The sequence below is a fragment of the Pagrus pagrus genome (assembly GCF_965226575.1).
Source record: "Pagrus pagrus genome assembly, chromosome: 9".
Classification (NCBI taxonomy): Eukaryota; Metazoa; Chordata; class Actinopteri; order Spariformes; family Sparidae; genus Pagrus; species Pagrus pagrus.
Genome location: NC_140193.1, coordinates 20,975,645 through 20,998,420, shown reverse-complemented (window position 1 = coordinate 20,998,420; position 22,776 = coordinate 20,975,645). Strand labels below are relative to the sequence as shown.

The window sequence follows — 22,776 nt, the reverse complement described above, 5'->3', positions numbered from 1 at the left end:
CTTGATATGGCTAGCATGTGCATTTCTTTTAGAAGCAAGTGAAAGAGTTCAAAAATTCTTTCATTATTACTTCACCCTCCTAATGATTGAAATTCAGGGAAGTTTCATAGCACACAAAACATTTCTGGAGCTCCACAGCAAAACAGCGATGGAGCATTCTCCTAAACAAGAAACCCCCTGACACGTGGTCGATCTTGTGCACCCACTTCAGATGCATGTTGAGGCTTTTATCTTAGCAGCTACAGTGAACATTTCGGCGTAAAATAGGGCGGAGGTAACATATTTTCAAGTGGATCTCGGAGCTATCAGAGACTTGGATTATGCCAGACAAGCTGTATGGAGCAATTTAAATTTTTATTTAAGTTGGGTTTTTTTGACGTTTTAAGTCCCCAGCTACTTCAGTTGTTTAGGAGAATGCTGCAACACTGCTTTGCTGTGAAGCTCCAGAAATGTTTTGTGGACTACAAAACTTCACCCCATGCTGAAACAATCCTTGTGTTACTGGTGTTCATACACTTAAGTTAGCCTACATCCAACAGATTCAGTTGCTCGGGATAAATAATTTTGTTGAGAAAGCTAAGGTTATCAACATTATTGAGAAATGTTATGAATTCACAGGGAACAGGACCTTTAGAATAACTATAGCAATAGCCAGTCCTCTCACTGATGGTCCACTTTGCATATGTAGGTCATATAGAGGCATTAGTATTAAATTGAGACCATTTCATAATCAGTTAACTCCTTGTAGTACGTTTCACAGAGCCTCGGGTTAGCTTCAGCTGAACTTCAGTGTAATTTAACACTAAAGGACTGCGCAGTCACAATCTCAAACATGAAATTTTAGGACAAGATTGCTTTTTTTTGGTTTGTTTTTTGTTTTGTTTTTTAAGATAAAAGTGAATCTTCCCTTTAAAATGGGTTGCAAGATTTTCAGGGGGGAAAAAGAGCCTAAATACCATGCAGCGACATGTTATACTGCCTTAGGATCAGACTAAAGCAAGTCAGACACTGAAAAACTTCCAGTGCCTGCATCATGTGCTACATTTGGGCCCCTTATTGGTTCTCCATGTCAAAAACATTTGGGCTCAGTCTCAATGTCAGGGACTGCCATTGTAAATTCATGTCAAAGAGATTCTGATTACATTCACAAGATTATGGTAGCATAATACAAGAACGTAATCCCTGGGTATTAGAGCCATAAAATTGATTCTCACCTCATAGCTATCCTCCTCTTCTTTAGTGTTTAGCATGTAGTTTTCCTCTGACAATCAGACAGACACCTCCCCACTGTTCTCAAGCACACTTAAGTCTAGGGACCGTCTTTAATCGGTGACCATGAGTCTGCAATCAGCTGAGGGTCTTCAAAACTCCAACATGCTTTTACTAGATCCATTAATAGTTTGAGAAATACACGTGTTGTGATCATTTGTAAAAAGCTCAGCTGCTTAATGTGCAAATATGAATAGAATCGGATAATTCATCGCACCAGGCCTGACACCAAAATGACCTCCACGTTTCTGCATAAAGCCAACATAAATTATAGATACAAAATTATTAAAACAATCTATATTTTAATTTGCAAACTTATATTAGATTACAGAAAAAGGTATTTGGAAGAGTCAGTACATGTGTTGCTAAGTTTTAAAAGGGAGATCTTTGAAGGGAGTACATAAAGACCTATGCAACCACATTTTTTACATCAATAATTTTTACCTTTATCACTGGCCTCTAAAGGATACTATAAGCTACAATCGTCGTAGGATTCATATACGTAATTCACAAAGAAAAGCTTATTTACCTATTAGGAGCCTGGGTTATAAAAGTCTTTACCTTGCTGGTGCCATTATTTTGTAAACACTACCAAGGCGTTAACAGGGTGGTGATGGAGAATTCCTTTAACTCCAGAATACAAAAAAAAAAAAAAAAAAAAAACACTAGCAAACAAGATCAGGAAAGCAGCTGCCTACAGAACAGAAGGAAGCCAGCCCAACAAAATGGGGGATAAGAAACTATTTCAAATTATTGCCCAGAACACAAAACAAAAAGTATCAACACATCTGACGGAGCCCCATCCAGGGATGCCATGGCACCTGTATCAGGCCGTTCTGAATCCATGTTGTTGCACTAACGCAGCATGTTAAAGCAGACACTTTGGCCGTCTTGGAACATTTTGATCATCATCATCGTGTCTGCCATAGGCAATTGCAAAATAATAGGAATAACTATTCAAACAAGTACATTATACATTCTCCAACAGCAGTAGGTTTTACAGAGGTTTTTTTTTTAGTGGGATGGCTTATTGAGAAGTGGATTAGACATACAAAGACTTCAGCGTAGTGGCCGGGCCACAGACTACAGTTCCCTTGGACGACACCGCCCCCAGAGCTGTGGTGCAGGTGCTTCAGGAGCAGAAAAAAGATGGGTGCAATTTACACCTCTGTTCTTTCAATATTCATCTACACCCCTGAGAAAGCCAGACAGAGATACAGGCATGGGAAACAGGGGGAAAAGGTCGAAGAAGCACACACAAAAAAGGGACTAAATTCCCACGGTGAAGGTGGTTTGAAGGACTGTGCTTGTTGGAGTGGCGAGGCGTAGACAGGTTAGTCTTCATCGTCGTTCTCGTCGTACTCGTCTTCGTCATCGTCGTCCCCCATATAAGACACTGGAGTCTCCACGCGAGAGCCGCTGTAGTGAGAGTCATTCGAGCTGGAGGCCATGGTGCCATCAGTGCAGCCGTCACTACAAAGAGAGGAGGAGTGAAATGTTATCACTCGTTAGAAGGTGATGGAAAACAACATCTGTTTTCTATCATATTTACGGGTTGAATCACAGGTTAGCCCTCACACCTTGCAGGGTAACGAGCTCCATTGGCAGAGGAACCTCCAGTGATGTAGACGTTACTGATGGGACCCTTTGCCATCTCTGAAAAAGGAAATAAGAAGGGTTAGGGCTGTGACCTAAAATCAATAACTTCTCGCCTTGCTGCTGTGAGCATATCGCCGCTCATAAGGCCACGACTTCTTCCAACAAGTTATGTCACTTTGTCAAACACCACTATATCTTTGTTTGTATCTGTAACATGAAACGGCAAGGAACAAACAGAAAAGGGATCCCAGGAGATACAATACTAACATTTTCCTCCACTGACATTCATCCACTGCAGTTAGACTGAACTGTCTGACACAGATACCAAATTACTGCGGGCAGGCATTCAAGTTAAAAAATGTTAACTTTCAATCCCACGTCACCTGCAGTCCCACAATGCTTTGCAAAACAACTGGCTAATACCTGGAGCATTTATGCTGTTGCACCATAAAAGTGGCATAAAAGTTGACTGTCAGATATCAATGTAATGAGTCAGGCAGAGAAATCCAAACAGGCAGCGCTTTACTTTAAGAAACGTTGTTGGACCATCATACCCTACTATATGCCAACCAAATTCAGCACATCAAACCTCTTTAAAGCCTGCAATTTTGTAGTGTGTGAGTTTAGGTTTAGATTGAACACCTTTGTTTTTATCAAAACAAATGAGCAGAGCAGAGGGTTCTCTTGCTTTAGAGCTGAAACTGAATAATTTCATTGCATGTTCTTCTCACGTCATATTTCCCTGCATCTGAGACACCTGGACAGCTCCTGCTGTGAAGTGGACACGAGAGAAACTTCTTACCCTTGGGGACACGTTGAGACTAAGGAACCAACCCGAAAAGACGTAGAAGCCTTTCAGCTACAGATTGTAATCCAACCAGTTCACTGCTGCTGCCTCTTTCACTGTTCATTCCTTTGTGATGTTTAAAACTGATCCGCTGACCAAACTAGAATTACTGCCTCGCAGTTGTATGCCTCTGCATACCAGGCAAGTTCAAATTTACTTCCAAGTCTGTCCAGACTCGCATGTAGTGAATACGTGATCAAAAGTATTCAGTCCAGTTTTTGGAGAAATGAGAGTTGTCACTATATTGACATGTATGATTCCAGTGAATAATTTCCAGTGAGAAACAGGCTGTCTTCACTTAGAGACTATTTTTCATAAAAAAAGAGCACAGAGGACTGATGGAGAGCTTCATCACATGGTGCGACAACGATCACCTGAAGCTCAATATCGCTGGATGCTTCACACACTTGTTCAATCCAGCAGCACAAAGGATCGCTACAATCGGCACAGTTTCAAGTTGGGCACCCAAGATTAGGGTCACCAATTCATTATCTGACCAAATGTGAAATATGGTCACAATCTCCACTGCATTACTTTATATTGTAGACATTTGTGTCAAATCTCGTCAAAATTAGTGAATGAAACCTTGAGTCGTGACCAAAGAGGGGTTTTGGGAGGTCACAGTGATCTTGACCTTTGACCACCAAAATCAGTTCAATCTCGAGTCAAACTGGATGCCAAATTTAAAAACATGTAATAGTGTTCACAAGATTGGGACGGATGTGGAAAACTAGACAACATTATGCCTCCCGCCACGACTATGACAGGGGTGAAGGCATTAAAAGCTCTGAGAAATGTCCTAGACTACTTCAACTTTACAGTTCTGGTACCACGTCTTAACAATAGCTCCTCAGCGATTGACTAATAAATCAAAATGAGCGTGTGGTACACTAGGGGCTGTAGCACTGACCTATAACGTAGGGCTCCAGAGCTTTGGGCACCAGGCTTCGTGCAACCTTCAGATCCTCTGGAGAACACTTCCCCACCTCCAAACCACAGGCCATGCCCATGCGCTTCAGCACCTCAATGTCATCGTGGATCTCAAACATGCTGTCGAAATTGAACAAATACTCGAACCTGGAGATGAGGAAAAAGGGAGAATAGGAGACACAAGAATGGGTGAGTTATCAATTTTTTAACCAAACAATAAGTGTTAATAATCTAACTTTGAAATGGTTTGAGGAGTTTTGAGTGAAAGACAGTGTTGATCAATTTTTAAGTGGCACTAGACAAGTTTTCTGCTTCAATGTATAATTTGAAGTAAATGTTGCGTGCACAATTTAATGGATATAGAAAATGAAACCTTCAGCATTTACATTAGAAGGGGGACAGTTGTCTAAAGTCCAATTTCGAAACATATCCACCATGTTTTAAGCAGCAGTATAGGATGGATTGGATTTTTGTGTTTAAAAGTTTAACATTTCATCTTATTTATACTGCATTTACACCAAATCCGGCGTTGTGACGTATTGGGAACCCCCACTGATCAGTTTGCCAAAAGACGAAGCAGCTATGTTGTTATGCTTCAAGCATGCTGGTCCTACTAGTGATTGTTTGTCCTCATCGAAGGATTAAAAACAATAATAATGACCTGCATGAGCTCAGACTAGATCATTACTGTGTTTTCAAACTGGGGGACACAACCAAACCCAAGTGAAAGTAAAACTTAACGCTACACAGAGAAATGCCCATTGTGTTTCCTCTGTAGCATTAAGCCATGCTAAAAACCATGCCCAGCTACTGACTCATTCTACTCTGCTTATGATCTCCAGTCATGCCTCTGCCACAGTAGGTTAAGTATGCCGGTCCTACAGTGATCGCCATCTTATTTGTTTTGGCCACCGGATCGTGATGCCGGGCTGCGTTTCTCCGGTAGTTGAGTTGGCTTCAACCTTTCCACCGGAGTTGGCTGCGCAGCCAAAACGGACTACCCTAATTAAAATGAATGGGGAAACGTACATTTTTGGCGCAATGCCAGATCCAATGTGAATTCAGTGTTCAACAACTGGCTTGAAGGGTATTGGATTAAGTGCATGTGTTATTGCAGATTACACATTCATGGTTTATATATGCTCTCTTCCTTTCTGATGTGACAATAGTTTTGATCTATTTTCTTTGAGTTTTTACCATAAAAGACACATAATAGCAAATGTTAGAATATAATAAGGTTCAAACTGCTACCAAGCTGCATTCCAGTCATGCCACGTAGCACCATCAGAACCAGTAAAACATAGAATAATCCATACACTTTTCCTTTACATCTACTCGAATGAATGAACCCGGATGTAAAGGGCAGGGAGGAGAACAGTATTTACATTTTATGTCACAGGACTGCTGATGTTCCATCTGTGGTTACCCTTTAAAATTAAAAAGGTGCGGCATGACCGTTTGTTTGTACAAATATTTGCATCCTATAATGACCCTAATTATTACGTTGCATTTAGAGGCCAGTGGGAAGGTCTCGCAATTCAAATTCTTCTGTTAAACAGCTTCACATACTGAAGTGATGAGTCATCTGCTCAAGAAACTGTCTTGTGTTTAACACACTCACCCCAATGCCCAAGATTAATAACCACGCATTTCAAATTGCTTTTGGCAAACCTGCAAAAGCACTGAATGCACCTAAAATGAAGGGTAGCACAGTCACATACTTGTCATTAGAGATGCTGCAGTCGATGACAGTTTTCTTGCTGGTGTTGACAATAATGAAGGGAAGGTGGATGATGGAGTTGGGAGGTGGAGGTCTGTTTGCCTGCTGCTCTGTCTGTCTGTTCCGCTGAACCAGGTTCTTAAAAGCTATTTGCTGTAAGACAAAAAAAACAAAACATTTAATTTATTAGGTGGACTTGTAAACTCTAAAGCAATCCAATGCAACAGCCTGCCATAGATAGAGACGTGTTAATTTAACCACATGCTTATTACTGAGGTCACAGTTGACCACAGTTTTCCTCCAACCTATTTATATAAATGAGGGGGACAGAATATTGGAAACGCTTCTTTACACAGGTCCAGTTCAACAATATAGCAAACTACAACCTCAATACAATACAGGTGTACCTAATAAAGTGGTCACTGTGTGTATTTTTTAAAGGAGAAGGTATGCGCTTTACTGAAGAGCAGACAATTAAAGAGCCCTTATTTAACTTGCTTTATGTTTTCGTGATATTGAACAATAACCTGTAGCAGAACTGATGTCATAGATATGGAGGTTTCATGTGAACCCCCTTGGACACAAGCACTCATATTATTCCCACCTGCAGTATGAGCTCCTGAAGCTGTGATTGTTTCTGCTTAATCCTCTCCAGCCGCCTTTGTCTCTCCACCTGCAGTTGAAATGAAGGAACAATAATTAAGAATTATAACATCAGTGAAAGACAAGATATCTCCAACAGGACGGTCTTCACTGTGTGTTTCTACCTCGAGGTTTTGGCACTCTTGCGCTGAGTTAGTGGGAAGGCCAATCCACTTGATTTCTTTCTTCTCTTTAGAGATAATGTTCATGGCCATGAGCACATTAAGTGCATCGTAGACACGCCGCCGAATGTTCTTCTGGTCATACACATGCTAAAATGGAGAGACATAATTCAAAATATCAACAAAAAAATCAGTGTAAAGTCTATCAGTATGCTATATGCTCTATTTTTCAAGTATTTCTGTTGGGTGTTAAACATGTTGGCGTCACGCAGCTGGAGCACTCACCGAGTCATTGGGTGACATGTGGTTGTCTGCAGAGCTGAATTCTGCGACCAGTTCATCTGCCACTTCATTGTAGGTGGTTACGCCTTTTTTCTGCACCTTCTCACACACTTTCATGGAGAAATGCCTCAAGCCCTTCCCATTCTTTTCCCCTTTCTTACCACGTTTTCTGTGGACAACAAATCCCACATATCGCTCAATTTTCACATCAAAACACAATGATTAGTACGTCAAACTTATTTATTTTCTTTTAAGTTAAATATCAGACTTAATACATGCTAAAAACGTTTAACATTGTCAACAATGATGTTCCAAGCTTATAAGCAAAAGGACCTTTCAAGACTTACCCTGATGACCAGGGAGAGGCATCAGATGGTTGACTCTGAGTGAGGAACTGGGAACTTGGTGTGTGTGGACTGTTTACCAAAATGGTATTTGATACCGTAGGCCTCTGAGGTGTTCCTATCACCTACAGAGGACAGAGCATTAGAAAGGAAAGAAATCATTTCATGACTATTGTCTTAAAGCAATAGTCAAGCACCCATATAGAGCACATAGGTTCTGCTTGTTGTAATCTTCACTCCTGTTCATACTGGCCAACACAGGAAACCCTCCTAATGTCCCTTTAATGTTAGTGAGGGGAAAGAAAATCCACAGTCATAGCTTATCTGAAGCTAATATGAGGTTTTAAACCAAACGCTGATGAAAGGGTATACATTACACTTAAAACTGTACATTAAGAAAAATACATCAGTTTAACGGAGGGGATTAGGCTCATTCAAATGGAAAGTCAGACTGGTGGTGTTCAGGGACCAGGAGAGACGTCGGTTATTTGAACACCAAGGAATTTGGCAAGTTTAACCCTTTCCACAGTGGAACCGGTCCAAAGTGGTCACGCCTAGTCCTCTGACGTCTACAACTATCTCTTATCTTGTCGACATTAGGAAACAGGCTGTTGCCTTGACAACTTTACTCATTTAATGTTGTAGCCTACAACTTTTAATGTGAAGTGTTCAGCTCATAATAAAGAGGAATACTGCATGCAACAGAAGCAGCACAGCTGAATTTCAATTATTCAATTCAATTTGTCACTTGATAAATCTCTTCTCATAAAACACAATTACGTTTCAAATGCCTAACATCTTTGTATTGTGCTGCCAAATTAACCACTGAACGTTATTTAAGTTTTAATGGAGGAAGAAACCATTCAGCATTTCAGACATCTTAATGGACTAAACAGTTTGTTTATGAACATGGTTGGTTACTTGTTAAAGACATTCATTAAACTGTATGTCTCTAATAGTAATATGAGGCATCTAGGAGATAGGTGATCTATTCCTTCACTAAGGTGATATCTAAGCTGATTTCCGTTATGTATACATTCCTTGTATATAATGGGATGATGGGTGTAATCCTGCTGACTGTAGAGTTGATAAGCTTAGGATCAACTGCCTCCACCTACCCTCCGCTCGGTCACCTCACTATGATAATGGAGGGGCTTACACAACAGTAAGACATAGCAGAGAAACCCAGCAAGTAATCTATAAACAAACGCATCTGTGATTCACTGATGATGCAGAATGTTGAATTTTTTATGTCAACTGAGAGGATCTAAATCATAACAAATGTAAGAAAGCACAAAAGCCTGAAGTTATAAGACCACACAGTGTTGTAGTTGTGTGGAGCATCACTCACCATGTGTGGCACATGTTGCATGTGGGCAGCAATGTTCACATTGGATGGCCCAAGAGTTTTGGGTAGTAGCTGTTTGGCCACAGGGGCAGCTGTAGGCTGGACAGTAACCAAAGATAGGACGCCTAACAGAAGACATGAGAGGACCAATGAGTAGAGCTCTTGACTGATACTCCATTGCCCCCTATCGTCTAACTACAAGCAAACAGACCTCCACCAGTTGTTTCTGTTGTAGGACAGGCAGTCAGTTAAACTACAGTGTACAAAATGCAAAGAAAACACTGTGAATTGTGTGCAATTGCTGTATAAATTCAATTACTAGTAACTTTTACCTTTGCTGGGGCTCAGATTCTGATCGATGAAAACCTTCAGCTCTCCATTTGTTTCAATCAGACCAGCCTGCAAAAGGACAATAACGTAATAAACTTAATAAAACATTAAAAACATTACAATGGCCCAAGTTAAAGCAAGAGATTGTGACTTCCTGGAGAAAGATAGTCAAATACTGGCGCTTTGGGTCGGCAACTCGGGTCGGACACCAAAGTGTCAGTAATTGACAACCTGGGGAAAAGACCCAGCCATCAACTGGCTTTCTCTGGGAGGTTACAGTTTGTTGCTTTGAACAAAAACACTACAAAAAGAGACATGATGTTATACAAGACCTCATTTTAACACACATCCCTTCAGCTATAGTGCCAACAAGGTGGCACATGAATTAAAATACTTTTTTTCCACTGAAAAGCATGCATATATTTACTTACATCTTTAGCCATGATCCCAAAGGACCGGAGGAGTTGAGTTTCAGGCTAAAAGGAAAATGTTCTCCTATTTGTGGCTATTCAGACCCCTGTGGACAGAAATACAGAAAACTATTAAGTGAATGGTAAGTTTCTAATATCACCCAAACATCACATTATCCCATTATATTTACCGAGCTTCAACATATCTTGCTCTGTTTTTGCTATAAAATTCAACTGCACTTATTTCTAAGGCCCATTTGATGTGCTTGCTGCCAGCACACTGTACAAAGCTACATCACTCACGTTAGCTCGAGTTAACGGATATTCTTCTCACAAGACAAAACTGGTGGAAAATGTGTGTCTGCTCGATCTATCTCAATTGTATGAACCTTTGGGGGGAATTTCACAAAGCATCGTGTGTGCACAAAACCATATTAAACCAGCCCTTGATGCTCACAACTTTTACTACGCTAAGTGTGCACAAGGCCTACTTCAGGTACCGAGCACGTCCGGAGGAGAAGCATCGTCGAACTTCTGCTACAGGTCACACAAACATGCTAACTTTATCACACGAGCGCAAAACTAGTAATTAAACCAAAGTGATAGCACCACACGGTTACAGATATTACTGTTGCATGCGGTAGTAACAGCATATATATCGCACGACGATAGCAATGAACAATCTTTTGTTGAATGCAGCTAGCTAACTGTTACTGCTAGCAGTTAGCGTTGGATTCAACTTGCTGGCGCTAGCTAGCTGGTTAGCTTATGCACGTTTTGAAAGGATTCACGTTTAAAAAAATGAGCGATATTTGTTTCAGTGCTGCATGTTCCGGACAAAATTGAGTATGGGTTAACAATTTAGATATGCGTGTGCATTTCGCATGGTGAAGAAAGATAATATATTGATTCTGTGCACTTACGAGTGCACTCTCCTGTTTCTTCGACGGCTGTTGTTGTTGGCATTTGAGAATGGAGGAAGAGGAGGTCTAAATCCCTACCAAACAGGAAACAAACTAAGCAATGTCGAAGTACTTTTTAATAATTATATAGTTAATTCCAGGGACGAAATATTTCCCTAGTGCTGGGTATTTAACTTTAGTTTAATTTTCTTCAAGTTTTGGTCATTTTTACATCGTACAGTGAGCAATGCCATGATTATCCCTGTTCGTCCACTACTGGAGCTGTATAAAAAGTGATCGCTTTCATTTCAAGAAGCACGAACCACTGAATAATTAACAAAATAAAGTTGACAATTAAATAAAGACAATATATATTTTATTCAGACTGTGAATGTAATGATATTTTCTAGTCACACCCAAGTTTCTAGTTGCACCACAACTCCTAGCATATCCCTTAAATTACTTGCCTGTAATTAGCTAGATTATTCATGTTTAAATGTTGTTTATCAGCAGAAACGGATCTCTTTTAGTCAGTCAGTCAACAAACATACAAACAGTCAGCTGTTACGATCACAACCTCTTGCATTGTTTTTAATTTATAATGTTTACCTAACCAGCCTGATTATTTTATTGTGAATAAATTATCGACGACTAAATTATCGATACTTGTGTGATTTGATCGGGCATTTTGAACATTTGTTTTTATATCGTTTCAGAAGACACAGGTACGTTAAAGCTCTGATAAAAACGTAATGTTTAATAAAAGACGAGCTGATTTTGTTGATGTTTCTAGGTAAGTCCGTTCACAATTACTGTGAACCGTTAAGTTAAACTAACCAAAGCCCTGCGAATGACTCCGTTTTGGGACGGTTCGTTAGCAACTTCTCAGATTAATTAAAGTTACGCACAGAGTACAGCGACGACTTGTAACTCACTTTGCTAGTCAGCAATGTCAACTGTATGTTATAGCTACAAGCTAACTCGCGATTACGGTTGAACAGCCAGGACCACCGGCGCTTTGTTAACGTTAGCTAACTGACGATACGCTAGCTGCTAGCTTGTGGACGACGGAGCTAATCCACAGCTGTCACCCACAACACTGCTACAATTAGCTGCAATTTCTACCGTGGTTAGCGTTCTGCCTGGTTCCAGTATGTTTCTAAGACCTCAAAAACACAATAACTTGTAAAACAGACATCTAACGTCATGAACTTTATTTTGCGGCAGCTGTGTAGCGAGCCACAAGTCAATAAATGTGGCTTACCGGTGCACTTCACAAGTTAGCAAATCGCTTGTTAGCCTTTTCTATCCACTCTCTGCTAGCCTTGCTACAGCAGCGCGTCTGACAATCTGATCTTGGCGGTGTCTCGCTTTCGCGGCCTCTGATTGGACAGCATCGATGAGACGAAAGCAAAGCAGTCAAAGTAGTTCATGCCCACAACCTGCGCCTCCTGGGATTGGTGGATACCAACCCGCTTCAAAGATACGTACAGCGCCCCCTGCTGCTCAGGAGTGTGACGGCACGTTTCACTGCTGCACTTGTCACCACAGCTTTTCTCCATTTTTACTCCATTTCACCATTCAGGTTTCCTCCATTCACACAAAAACTGTAACACTGAGCACAATAATGAGAACCCAAATGTCACCTATCAAAACCAAACTCCAGACTGCCACAGTCTGAGCACGCATTCATTGTTTTCATTCATTCATTCATTCATTCCTTTATTTAGCAGTTAGTTGTCAGCTGAACATTTGACATAATTTGCTTTGTTACATTTTGTATTTATGATTTCAGCATTATAGTAAAAATGAGGAAAATGAAACAATTCCCACTCATTTCTGTGCGTTTGAACATGGCCTCATGAAGCCAAACCACATATAAACAGTATTTTGATGGCGGTGTTTTAAATGTATCACTCCAGAGTTTAAATTAAGGTAAGAGATATTTGTATGATAGCCATGTGTGTCATGACAAGAGAGAACATGGTTATGAGTGTTCATTTTGCAGAGTTTTGACAAAATGGTTAACAGTTTCCAGTTTTGTGTTTAGAGTTTTAAGAAACTGAACTACAGTTTCAGGAAATGTGTTAAAACAACTGGGAAAACTGTAACCCTGTTGCTCTAAAGCTGGCACTTCACTCCCAAACCCATTATGCAGTCATAAAAGTCTGTACTTGCACCAAATTACAAAGAAAGCCACTTTATTTGTCTTCTCAAGCTGTGCACAGCTACCACTGAGGACATTAAGGTTATGTCCTCATATTGTTTCTGGGAATATGGGAGTTTAATCACCTTTGGAGGAGTTCCCGTTCCACAATTACATAGAAGTGACACATGTGGGTTTCAGTGCTATTGTCCCTGAGTTTTAATTCCACATAAGGAGAACATGCCATTCATTATGTTCCTACCAGTGTGTCGAAGGCCGTGAAACATCCATAAAGCATCCAGATGAAAGACAGAATTAATGGAAGACATAACTGATCATTTAAATGAATAGATAAATGTGGCACTTTTCATACCAAAGCACTTTTTTAATGTGTCTTTCATTCACCCAAAATTTGGACCGGACCATCTGAAGAAATGAAGGTTCAGTGTCTTACACAAGGACACTTTCACAAGCGGACAAAAGGAGCCTGGGATTAAACCACAAAGCCTGTAATTAACAGGCGACCTCCTTTACCTACTTGGCCCAAAAAAAGGAAAGACAATTTCTCAGACTTCATTTTACAAGCTTCTTCGGTGACCTCTCAGTAAAACATTTCTGAAAGGTGGTAACGTGCGCTGGTAGAACTGTAACTCTTGACCTCAGTGTTTTTAAAATCTTGGCTACAGCCTCGGCAGTATGGCAGGAAATTTGTTATTTTTTCCATTCGGCAGCACCCACAGTTTACTACATCCACACAAGGCACAACATGCCATCAATCTAAAGCTTTAAAAAGAAAAGGTGGAAAATTCCCCAAACATGCCAACCAGTAAAAGACTGGGTCAATTTGCTTTCCTCAACAGATGAGTTAAACTAAAGATTAATGGGCAACATGCTGAAAAGGTTTCTGGGGTAAAATATCTCAGCCTGATATTAGATTCCCATCTCAAATTTGAGAAGCATGTTAAGATGGTGAGCAATGTTGCAAAAGCAGATTTACATACGTTTAGACTTAGAGACTGTCTACCATTTCATGCAGCAAACATTTTCATGTTAAAGTTATTGTGTAACTTCTACAACAACTAAGTTACTATATATACAAACAAACAATTTGTGCAGTGTAGGTGTATGTCATTTTAATTACTTAGTATTAAAGTAAGCAGCTTTTACAGGCTGACATTTGTCTATAATTTTTGTATTTATCACATAATTATTGATTTAATAAATGCAGGAGCACTTGGGGCATACGATGTGTTGCACTATGTAGTTTAGGAGAAGTTCCAACTCACAATTTTAATATTAACAATAATAATGAGGTAATGAGGTTTATCCATAACTGAATAAACAAGCTGTTCTCAGAGGAAATAAGGTCCCCAGAACATTGTTTGAAGGTAGAAAGGTGGCAGGGTCCGCCAAATATAAACAAAGTAAAACAGTATGACAATGTGTTGTCCTTTAAGGTCAGTTTGTTTATTCAGTCATATAAACAAAGAGAGTTTGTTTAGGCAAAAATCATTCAATGAAGATCTTTCTCTTCTGATTTAAATTTCTTCACCAAAACTACGTAGTGCACCTTTAATTAGAGTGATTACCATTTAGTCAATTTCAGAGTCACATTCTTTTAAATAATCAAACTTTTTTTTAAATCACCAGTTTCTATTATTCAGCATTAATGTCAAATGTTAAAAATAAAATTAATAATAATTTATTGACTCCACCTGGATCACGCTCATGCAGTTTACAATAAACTCTTCTTAACAGTGCTAAGTTTGTGTTGAAACTGTTAATTCAACTTAATGTTAATTCTATAGGATGTAATTAATGGGGCTGCTGAGTGAGAGGTGTTTCTCCTATTTTGTCCACTTTATTTACTTATTTTCACTAAGGTTAGACTATATACTTTAAATATTAGAAACATCACTCAGCATAACTGAAAACAAACTTGTGTAATCGGAGAAATGCCCATGAATGTGTTTCACAACTGGTGTGACTGACCAGAGTTTTCCCTCGTCATAATTGTAACTTACATGCTGCATCCTGTGAGTCAACTACTCTGACGTGCAGTGTATTCAAATCCGGCTGCCAGCTAGGCCTTTTTCACTGTGAAACAAAAAAAGGGAAGGCTGACGTCCACAGATATTCTATCAGCAACAGTGCTGCATGTGTTTTTCACACTTCTTGAAGGGTGTATTCATTTTCACATGAGATAAAACTCAGATGAGCCCGACACAGCCCAACAGACACCGATGTTATTTTTTAGCGCTGTGTGAGGACAGTAATTCTTTAAATATCACACAACGATGACACAAATTAAATGGAAGGCAAGTCTCTCAAAATATTTTGAGCTACAGAGAAGAAACACAGCTAACAGTCTGCACTTGACGACTCTACATATTTACTGTACAGAGAAAATTAAGTACGTAGCACAGAACACACTTTGACATACCTTCGCCCCCTGGCTAGATTAAGCTGCAGGGGGTCAAAGAATGAGCTGCTGGGCCCCCATTGACCCCCTGACCCTCATATTCTCAGTGTAAAGTGTGCACATGATCTTTGTCTGAATGCTACCTGACCCAGGACTTGCTTTGCTTTGAGATTTAAACACATTCATTTAGAAATATGCCTCCATATGAGCACACAACTTAAACAATAAAGTTCTCAAAAACAGATTTGACACAGGGAGCACTTGATGATTAGGTGGACCGACTGTCATGCCTTTATCATGTCAGTTGATATTGTGCATCTTCTCAGAAAAGAGCCTATTAAGTGAGCATGAAGCATCTGACACGAAGATAACCTGGAGCTTTGGGGGCACCTGGAGACCTGGGGACACTTTGCTGTTCATTGTAGGTCACTAAGACACTGTGTGATGTGTAGTGGAGGTGTGTGTGTGTGTGTGTGTGTGTGTGGGTTGGTAGTCAGAGAGAGTCTGTGGGAGTAGGTGGTGAAGGGTTGGGTTCAGTTTTAGGGAGTATTCCTGTGGTGTATAACAAAGTAGAGTAAAAATACCACTTTATCTCTCTCTCACACACACACACACACACACGGATTGATTTTAAGCACATACAGCAGACAACATCAGAGCAGTCACTGGCAGCCTCATCTTTCTACTGAAACCTACAATAGCTGCTCGACTACTTCCGCGCATGCGCACAATGAACGTCAATCGGGCTACCAAACTGGTCAAACAGCGGGTGTGAAAATGGTAGGTAACCAAAATAAACACAAACCCGGGCATTGGCTTTGGTGCCACTAATGCTTACCTTCAGGACTATTGTCGTATTATCAAAGTACACGCCGTGTCGCGTTTTGGCAAGCCTACAATGACCAGTTCCTTGTGTTCGCTGCTGTTACAGGGAAGGTCAGTTGATATTTTGAGAGCAGCTAGCTAAGTTAGCTAACGCGTCCCTTTTTTGGCAGTCTGGCAACTTCGGCTGTGAGCAGGTCAGCGGTTGGACCTGAAGCACCGACACACACAGGGTCGTTTGAGTGAAATGCCGGCATGTCCGTAACCATACTGACAGTCTGTTCCCGTGATATTATGTCAGTGATACATCCCGGCTAACTTAGCTAACGTTAGCCAGTAGAAGTTACTAGCTGCTGGTGTGTAGATAATGCTAACCCAACGTTACCCACCTGGTCGCACATTAATCCGCGCTGTCTGAACAGCAGCCAGCACAGACTTCAGTTTGACTTCATGTGTTCGTTAATAACAGAAATCAGCAACGTGTGTTGAAGTCATTAGCAGCCTGGTGAACTCACACAGTCTCCGGTTTCAGGAAATGCTGCTGCTCTTCTTCAGTGAAGTGTTCAGATACTGCAGCTGCTGTGAGGAGATGGTAGGGTGATGTGAAGATATTTCAGGATGATATCGATTAGGGCTCGGATGTAAGATTGTGTACCTTATTAATTAATTTTCTGTGTATCCACTCGTTTTGTTGTTATTGTCTCTAAAACGCGTAGAAAATGGGGGAACTGGGCATCACAGTGAGGTCTTCATGTTGATTGTTTTGTCCAGGTGACATTCATTCAAAGAGACATTCATATACTATTGTAAACTATAACCTGAACGATACTCGATTGTTAGACAGATACCGATACTAAAATCCAATATCGATAGATCGACCAATATCTTTTGCAATGATTCCTCAAAGTGTTTATTAAACACCTGTGACAAAGATATTGAATGGATAACGCCAGATATTATAGTTCATCCTTAAACTTTAATATCCAAAATGACAACAGTGCACAAAGACTGTAAACCTCACTGTGAATTGAAAGTTTTAATTAGGAATGAGACAGTAGAAGATTTTATCGTGGGTCGAGATAAAAACAGTAACAATAAGTTGAATGTGGTGAACTTTTAGTATTATCATGAATCGATATAATCGGTTATATCTTCACGCGAATGACTGGATAAAGCTGTTCAGGTAGCTGACATACAGTCCTACATTGGTTTCATGATTTCCTTTGAGTCGCCTAAGCCTGTCACCATGGCTGAAGGCATTGCTTGCACATGACAGGGAGATGAGGTTACCCCCGCTTATTTATCCTTTGAAAAAGATGTGTGTCCCATCTGTGATGCAATAAAAACATTTGTTTCCTCACAAAATGTAACGTTATGTGATTTAAGTATGTTTTAGTGCAATTATAGTCATAATCGTTACATGAAATGTTCATATCATCCTATGCCTTGTTCTTATATCTTCTTCTTATCTGTGTATATTGGACAACATATATGCCGATATCAGTATATATGTGAAAGGCTTTAATCTTTTGTTAACGACCAAGACATTTAAACAAATCCTAATGTTTGAGCAGCTTACCACTGTAGATCTTGTGACATTGGCTTAGAAAATGCCTTAAACGTTTAAACAACTATCACAAGTAAAGTTAAACAACTATCTCAGAAAATCTCACGGCCAAAGGGACAACAGAAGTTTTTTTTGTTTTGTTAGTTTTCACACAATGAAACTGGATATATAATCTTGAAATATGATCTCTTTTTTTTTTTGCAATACTAATACGTGTTCACGGCTTTCATACTAGTATATACCTTAAAACTGGTATACCGCTCATCATCACCATCATCATTTATAGCACTGTAACTATTGTTTAATTTGTGTAACATGTGCGTCTGTGTTTTATGTCCCCCTGTCTATGAGTAAATATTAGTTCCTACCTGCTATTGTTTCAGGAGGGAGAGAAACGGAGCAGAGTAATGTGCAACGAGGGGTAGTGTTGTGATGTTGGGTGTACACTGTCTAGCCGTGTTGGTGTAGAGTGAAAGAAGAGAAATTGTAGCCCACTTATTGCCCACAGCCCAGAAGGACTAGAAAGTTTCAGCTGTTCTAGCTGAATGAAAAGTACACTGAACCATTTCATGCTTGCATTCATAACTGATTTCTGAAAAACTTTCTAAGTGCACTTGCTAAACTGTAAAATGTCTTTACACGTACAGTATATATTCTTACAATACTTTTAACATTTTTAAATCACTATAGTTCTTTTTTTAAATATTGCCAAATATATATCTGGCAGGGCGCTTGTGTTACACTCCAGACTTGTTGCACCTCTAGGTCCCGGTGATGGCATCCCATTTCCCTACTCATGTTACATCTATGACTGTAGTTATCTGAGGGGCCCTCCTGGGTACAGCATGTGCTTTGAGAATCTACAACATCCCCCTCTAGAAAAACCCATGTTGCTCTTGGACGGGACGTGATTGCCACAGAAGCGTCTTGGCTTGCCACCTATAACATGTGCTTGTCAGTGTGACAGACTAACCTTTTGAAATGTGTGTCAGAATGTCTCTGAGTGTCTTCTCTGTCCTCTTTACTGCTGCCTGAATGCCTGTAGATGTGTGTGTCTCGCTGTGTGTTTTCGTCTGTGTCTCAGTCTGCGTTTGCGTGTTGTTGTCTGTGTTCCCTGGTCTGATCTCACCCGTGTCTGACAGCCCATGTCCTGTACTTACGCAGCATAAGCTGAAGTCTTCGCAGAGGGACAAGGTACGGCAGTTCATGTCCTTCACACAGGCTGGGGAAAAGACAGCTGTGTACTGCCTCACGCAGAATGACTGGAAACTAGAGGTGGCCACCGACAACTATTTTCAGAATCCAGACCTCTACTGTAAGGAATCCATGAAAACGTCAGTAGACCGGAAAAAGCTGGAGCAGCTCTACAATCGCTACAAAGGTAAGTGGGATCACTACCAGTCTGTGTTTTACGCTGTAATTTAATATGTTTACTAGGACAGAGATTTTCCAAAAGATACTGTATGATTTAAGTGCTATACACACTAATTGTCACGGCAACTGTTGTTTTTTCCATGATAGATCCTCAAGATGAGAATAAGATTGGTATTGATGGGATCCAGCAGTTTTGTGACGACCTCACGCTGGATCCAGCCAGCATCACTGTGCTGGTCGTCGCGTGGAAGTTTCGCGCCGCCACTCAGTGCGAGTTCACCAAGAAGGAGTTTCTGGATGGAATGACGGAGCTCGGGTGAGTGTTGACATCAACAGTGGGACGTAAACACACTGTCCCGATGTTGATTCTCATAGTGTGGCTCCAGGGAGGAAAGGCTATCTATATATAGTCCTTACTCAACCACAGCTTGAGTATTCTGTGTCTTCGCAGAATGACTCAGTGGAAGAGCTGCAGTGTTGTGACTTTTGAGGTTCATATGTCAAAGTTAACTTCAGCTAATTTGTCACCAGCATCAAGACCATCATGTGACAACAGTTGAGTGTGTCTGTGTGTGTTAAATTAGAGTTTGTTTGTTTATTTATTGCTTAAATTGTCTTATTTCTAGGTGTGACAGCCCAGAGAAACTGAAGGCCCTTTTGCCAAGATTAGAGCAGGAGCTCAAAGATAGTGGGAAGTTCAAGGACTTCTACCAGTTCACCTTTAACTTTGCCAAAAATCCTGGACAGAAGGGTCTAGGTAAGAAGAGTGATGATAAACAACATCAAGAGGCAGAATGGTATCACTGAATTACACACTGATGTAATTAAATGTTTTGTCTTTGTCTGTGTGCAGACTTGGAGATGGCCGTAGCCTACTGGAACCTAGTTCTGTCAGGACGTTTTAAGTTCCTTGATCTTTGGAATAGATTCCTTTTGGTGAGTCACAGAAGTAAAATTTGAGATGCACCGATCAAATATGTTGGTTTGGTATACATCCAAATACTGACCTAATAAAACAGATCAGGTATTGGCAACGATGTGACTGGCTGAAATACAATTTCTTCATCAACTTCAGTTTTAAAATATTCTGTGTTTCTGCCGTGAGTTACATTCATTGAGTCATGACAGGCCATATTATAGTCAGAATAATCTCTGCCTTCATGTTTCCATACATAAAAATGACATTTGGGAGAAAAGGGACAGCACTGATATCAGATTGGTACTTGATATCACCAGATAACCATGAGTTGAGGTATTGGAATTGATAGCGGGTGAGAAAGTTGGATTTGCACATCCCTCATTGAAATCTCTTTGTCCTACTGAGGAACTTAGCTAACGCTATGCCGGCTTTTATTACAGCTTGCTGATTAGCTCAAACTCAGTCAAAAAGGGCACATCAGTGAGTATAACCAGATGGTGTCAGGTTGAAATGAAAAGCTGCATACTCTCAGTCCATCATAATTTACACTATGATGTTATAATGGGAAAAATGTCAACACTTTCTAGTGATAAGAAAACAGAAACCATGATATGTGAAACTGTGTATATACCAATATGTTCACCAACACTTGTTAATTACAGGAACACCATAAACGATCCATCCCAAAGGACACATGGAACCTATTGTTGGACTTTGGTAACATGATTGCAGATGATATGTCAAACTACGATGAGGAAGGTGAGTCCTTCAGATTTTGCATTGATCCAGTTGCTTTGTAAAGCCCTTTTCACACATGCACGGCAACCCTGAAAATGTCCTAGAGGAGCTGTACGTGTCAAAGCAAATGTATGATTTGTGAATAGTGAAGAGTGGGCGTGTTGACAGTGCAGAGTGTAGCTTCACATAACTCCATAATACAAATCAACGGCCAGTTTTCTACCTGGAAGTAGCTGTTACTGTCTGCAACCTCATGATGATTAAGTTTATTGATTCATTCAAAAACATGTATTGATATCAATGAAAAAACACGATTACACAAACCATCATTACCGAAGATTCTCCCTGCTGCAAACTCCACTCAGGCAACAACCCTCGCCGAAACCACATAAAGTGTTTCCAGTGGATGAGAATGTATGAAGGGGCAACTCTGGACAGTATCCACACCTGATTGTCCGGACATTGTCCAGAGTTCATGTGTGTGAAAACGGCTTAAGTAATACAGTGAATATGGACTTTCCTATTTAATCCACTGTGACACTAATGGTATCCTGTTGTTTCTTTCTCAGGGGCATGGCCAGTCCTTATAGATGATTTTGTGGAATTTGCTCGACCAATTGTAACAGGATCAAAACGTAAGACTCTCTAAATCCAACCCCAACTCTGGAAAACCAGAACGTTGTTTCTTTTACAGTGACTTCATAGTTTTTTTAAGACTTGTACAAAAAAAAGTGAAAATAGTAGACTTCAGAGAGAAAACAGAAGCACTTGAAACTGTCAGGAAACCACCTTTCAGGGAGCTGAGTACAAACTATGAGAACAACTGGCCACATTTTTTGTCCTCGTACTGCGACGGAGGCGTCATATGGACATTGCCAGATTCACCTCCGTCTCTCCTGCTGGATTCTCAGTGTCCTGGATGCCCCTCTGCTCTGCTCTGCTCTGCTCCAGGAGGAGCAGCACCTGTCAGGCCACAGCCCTGTAAGTGGGAATGGACACAGCACTGGGAGGAGGTTCACCGGCTGTGTGTCTTCTGAAGGGACTGGAGAGGAGAAAACTGTGTGTTTAAAGATTCTTCCTAGTCAGCTGTGTTTTGTTATATGAAGCTCTGATTGACTGTGCAAAGTTCCCATGTCTTACTCTCACTTTGGGACAGAGTGCTTACTACACCAGCACCAACCGAACTGTTGCAGTTTTTACTGTACATACTGTATCTATTGGGACAGTTTACAAAGAGAGCTATATGAAGAATAATATAAATATGTTCAATTTATAAATGCTAAAGATGGTTCTTTTATGTACAGTAAATACTAAGAGCTCTAACAGGATGCCTCAGTATCGTGGATGATATGCTGTTGGTTTAATTATTAGGTGGATATGTCAAGTCATGGAATTGTGAGCTTCTCATTGAAAGCATGTTCAACACATTTTACGTCACCTCGGGCTGGTTTCACAAATACATTTTCACTAAGTGAAAAGTAGTGCTTTAATTTAGATAATTGGGAATGGTTTATGGTATTCATTTGTCAGGTTAATCTCAGTTGGGAGTGGGTCTTAAATCCTAAATGTAGGTCGGTCCAATCCACAGGAGCACCATATTGCTTTCAAAAAATTATTTTTTTTTTCCTAACTGTTGTGGAAAGAGTTTTGTTTTTTCAGGTGATCCCTCTAAGATAGCAATGACTCTAAAGCAACTACTGAGCAGCATTGAAGTGAAATTTAAAGTTAAGAAGTTCACAGACCCTTAGGATTGCATGGCACATATCTGTATGTTATGGCAGTGCGAAGCCCTTAGTTCAGACACCAGGACACTAAAGAGGGCAACAAACAGGACGACAAAGTACGCCTTAAGAATAAATATCTCTGTTCAATATTTATGTTTCTGTTCAAGCCCATCTGTCCAGTGTTACAGAAGGTAGTGAAAATTAGAATATATTGTTGATACATCATGTAAGTAGCCTAAGTATATTGTTCATTTAAGAAAGATGAATAAAGCATGAGTTTTTCCATAATCCTTCATGTACATAGTTCTTTTCTTGATGA

General features: G+C 40.2%; 2 protein-coding genes across 4 annotated transcripts; one reads left to right on the top strand and one right to left on the bottom strand.

Moving 5' to 3' along the window:
• Positions 1-1,551: 1,551 nt before the first annotated feature.
• Positions 1,552-12,185, bottom strand: tfdp1a (transcription factor Dp-1, a). 2 transcript variants are annotated; one of them, XM_084361631.1, is made up of 12 exons: positions 12,010-12,185; positions 9,865-9,950; positions 9,436-9,502; positions 9,107-9,228; positions 7,759-7,880; positions 7,415-7,580; positions 7,133-7,279; positions 6,970-7,038; positions 6,367-6,518; positions 4,626-4,792; positions 2,850-2,925; positions 1,552-2,742 (listed from the first exon to the last, which is right to left on the bottom strand). In XM_084361631.1, exons 2-12 carry the CDS (start codon positions 9,874-9,876, stop codon positions 2,604-2,606), a joined length of 1,239 nt encoding a protein of 412 aa, XP_084217757.1. In that variant the 5' UTR covers positions 9,877-9,950; positions 12,010-12,185; the 3' UTR covers positions 1,552-2,603. The 2 variants fall into 2 exon arrangements, with proteins under 2 accessions (XP_084217757.1, XP_084217758.1); XM_084361632.1 differs by lacking the exon at positions 12,010-12,185 and adding an exon at positions 10,767-10,843.
• dcun1d2a (DCN1, defective in cullin neddylation 1, domain containing 2a) lies at positions 9,969-22,747 on the top strand. Of its 2 annotated transcripts, none has more exons than XM_084361636.1 (7): positions 9,969-9,986; positions 18,867-19,083; positions 19,224-19,392; positions 19,703-19,833; positions 19,930-20,012; positions 20,658-20,754; positions 21,303-22,747. In XM_084361636.1, exons 1-7 carry the CDS (start codon positions 9,984-9,986, stop codon positions 21,380-21,382), a joined length of 780 nt encoding a protein of 259 aa, XP_084217762.1. In that variant the 5' UTR covers positions 9,969-9,983; the 3' UTR covers positions 21,383-22,747. The 2 variants fall into 2 exon arrangements, with proteins under 2 accessions (XP_084217762.1, XP_084217761.1); XM_084361635.1 differs by lacking the exon at positions 9,969-9,986 and adding an exon at positions 16,031-16,093.
• Positions 22,748-22,776: the final 29 nt, after the last annotated feature.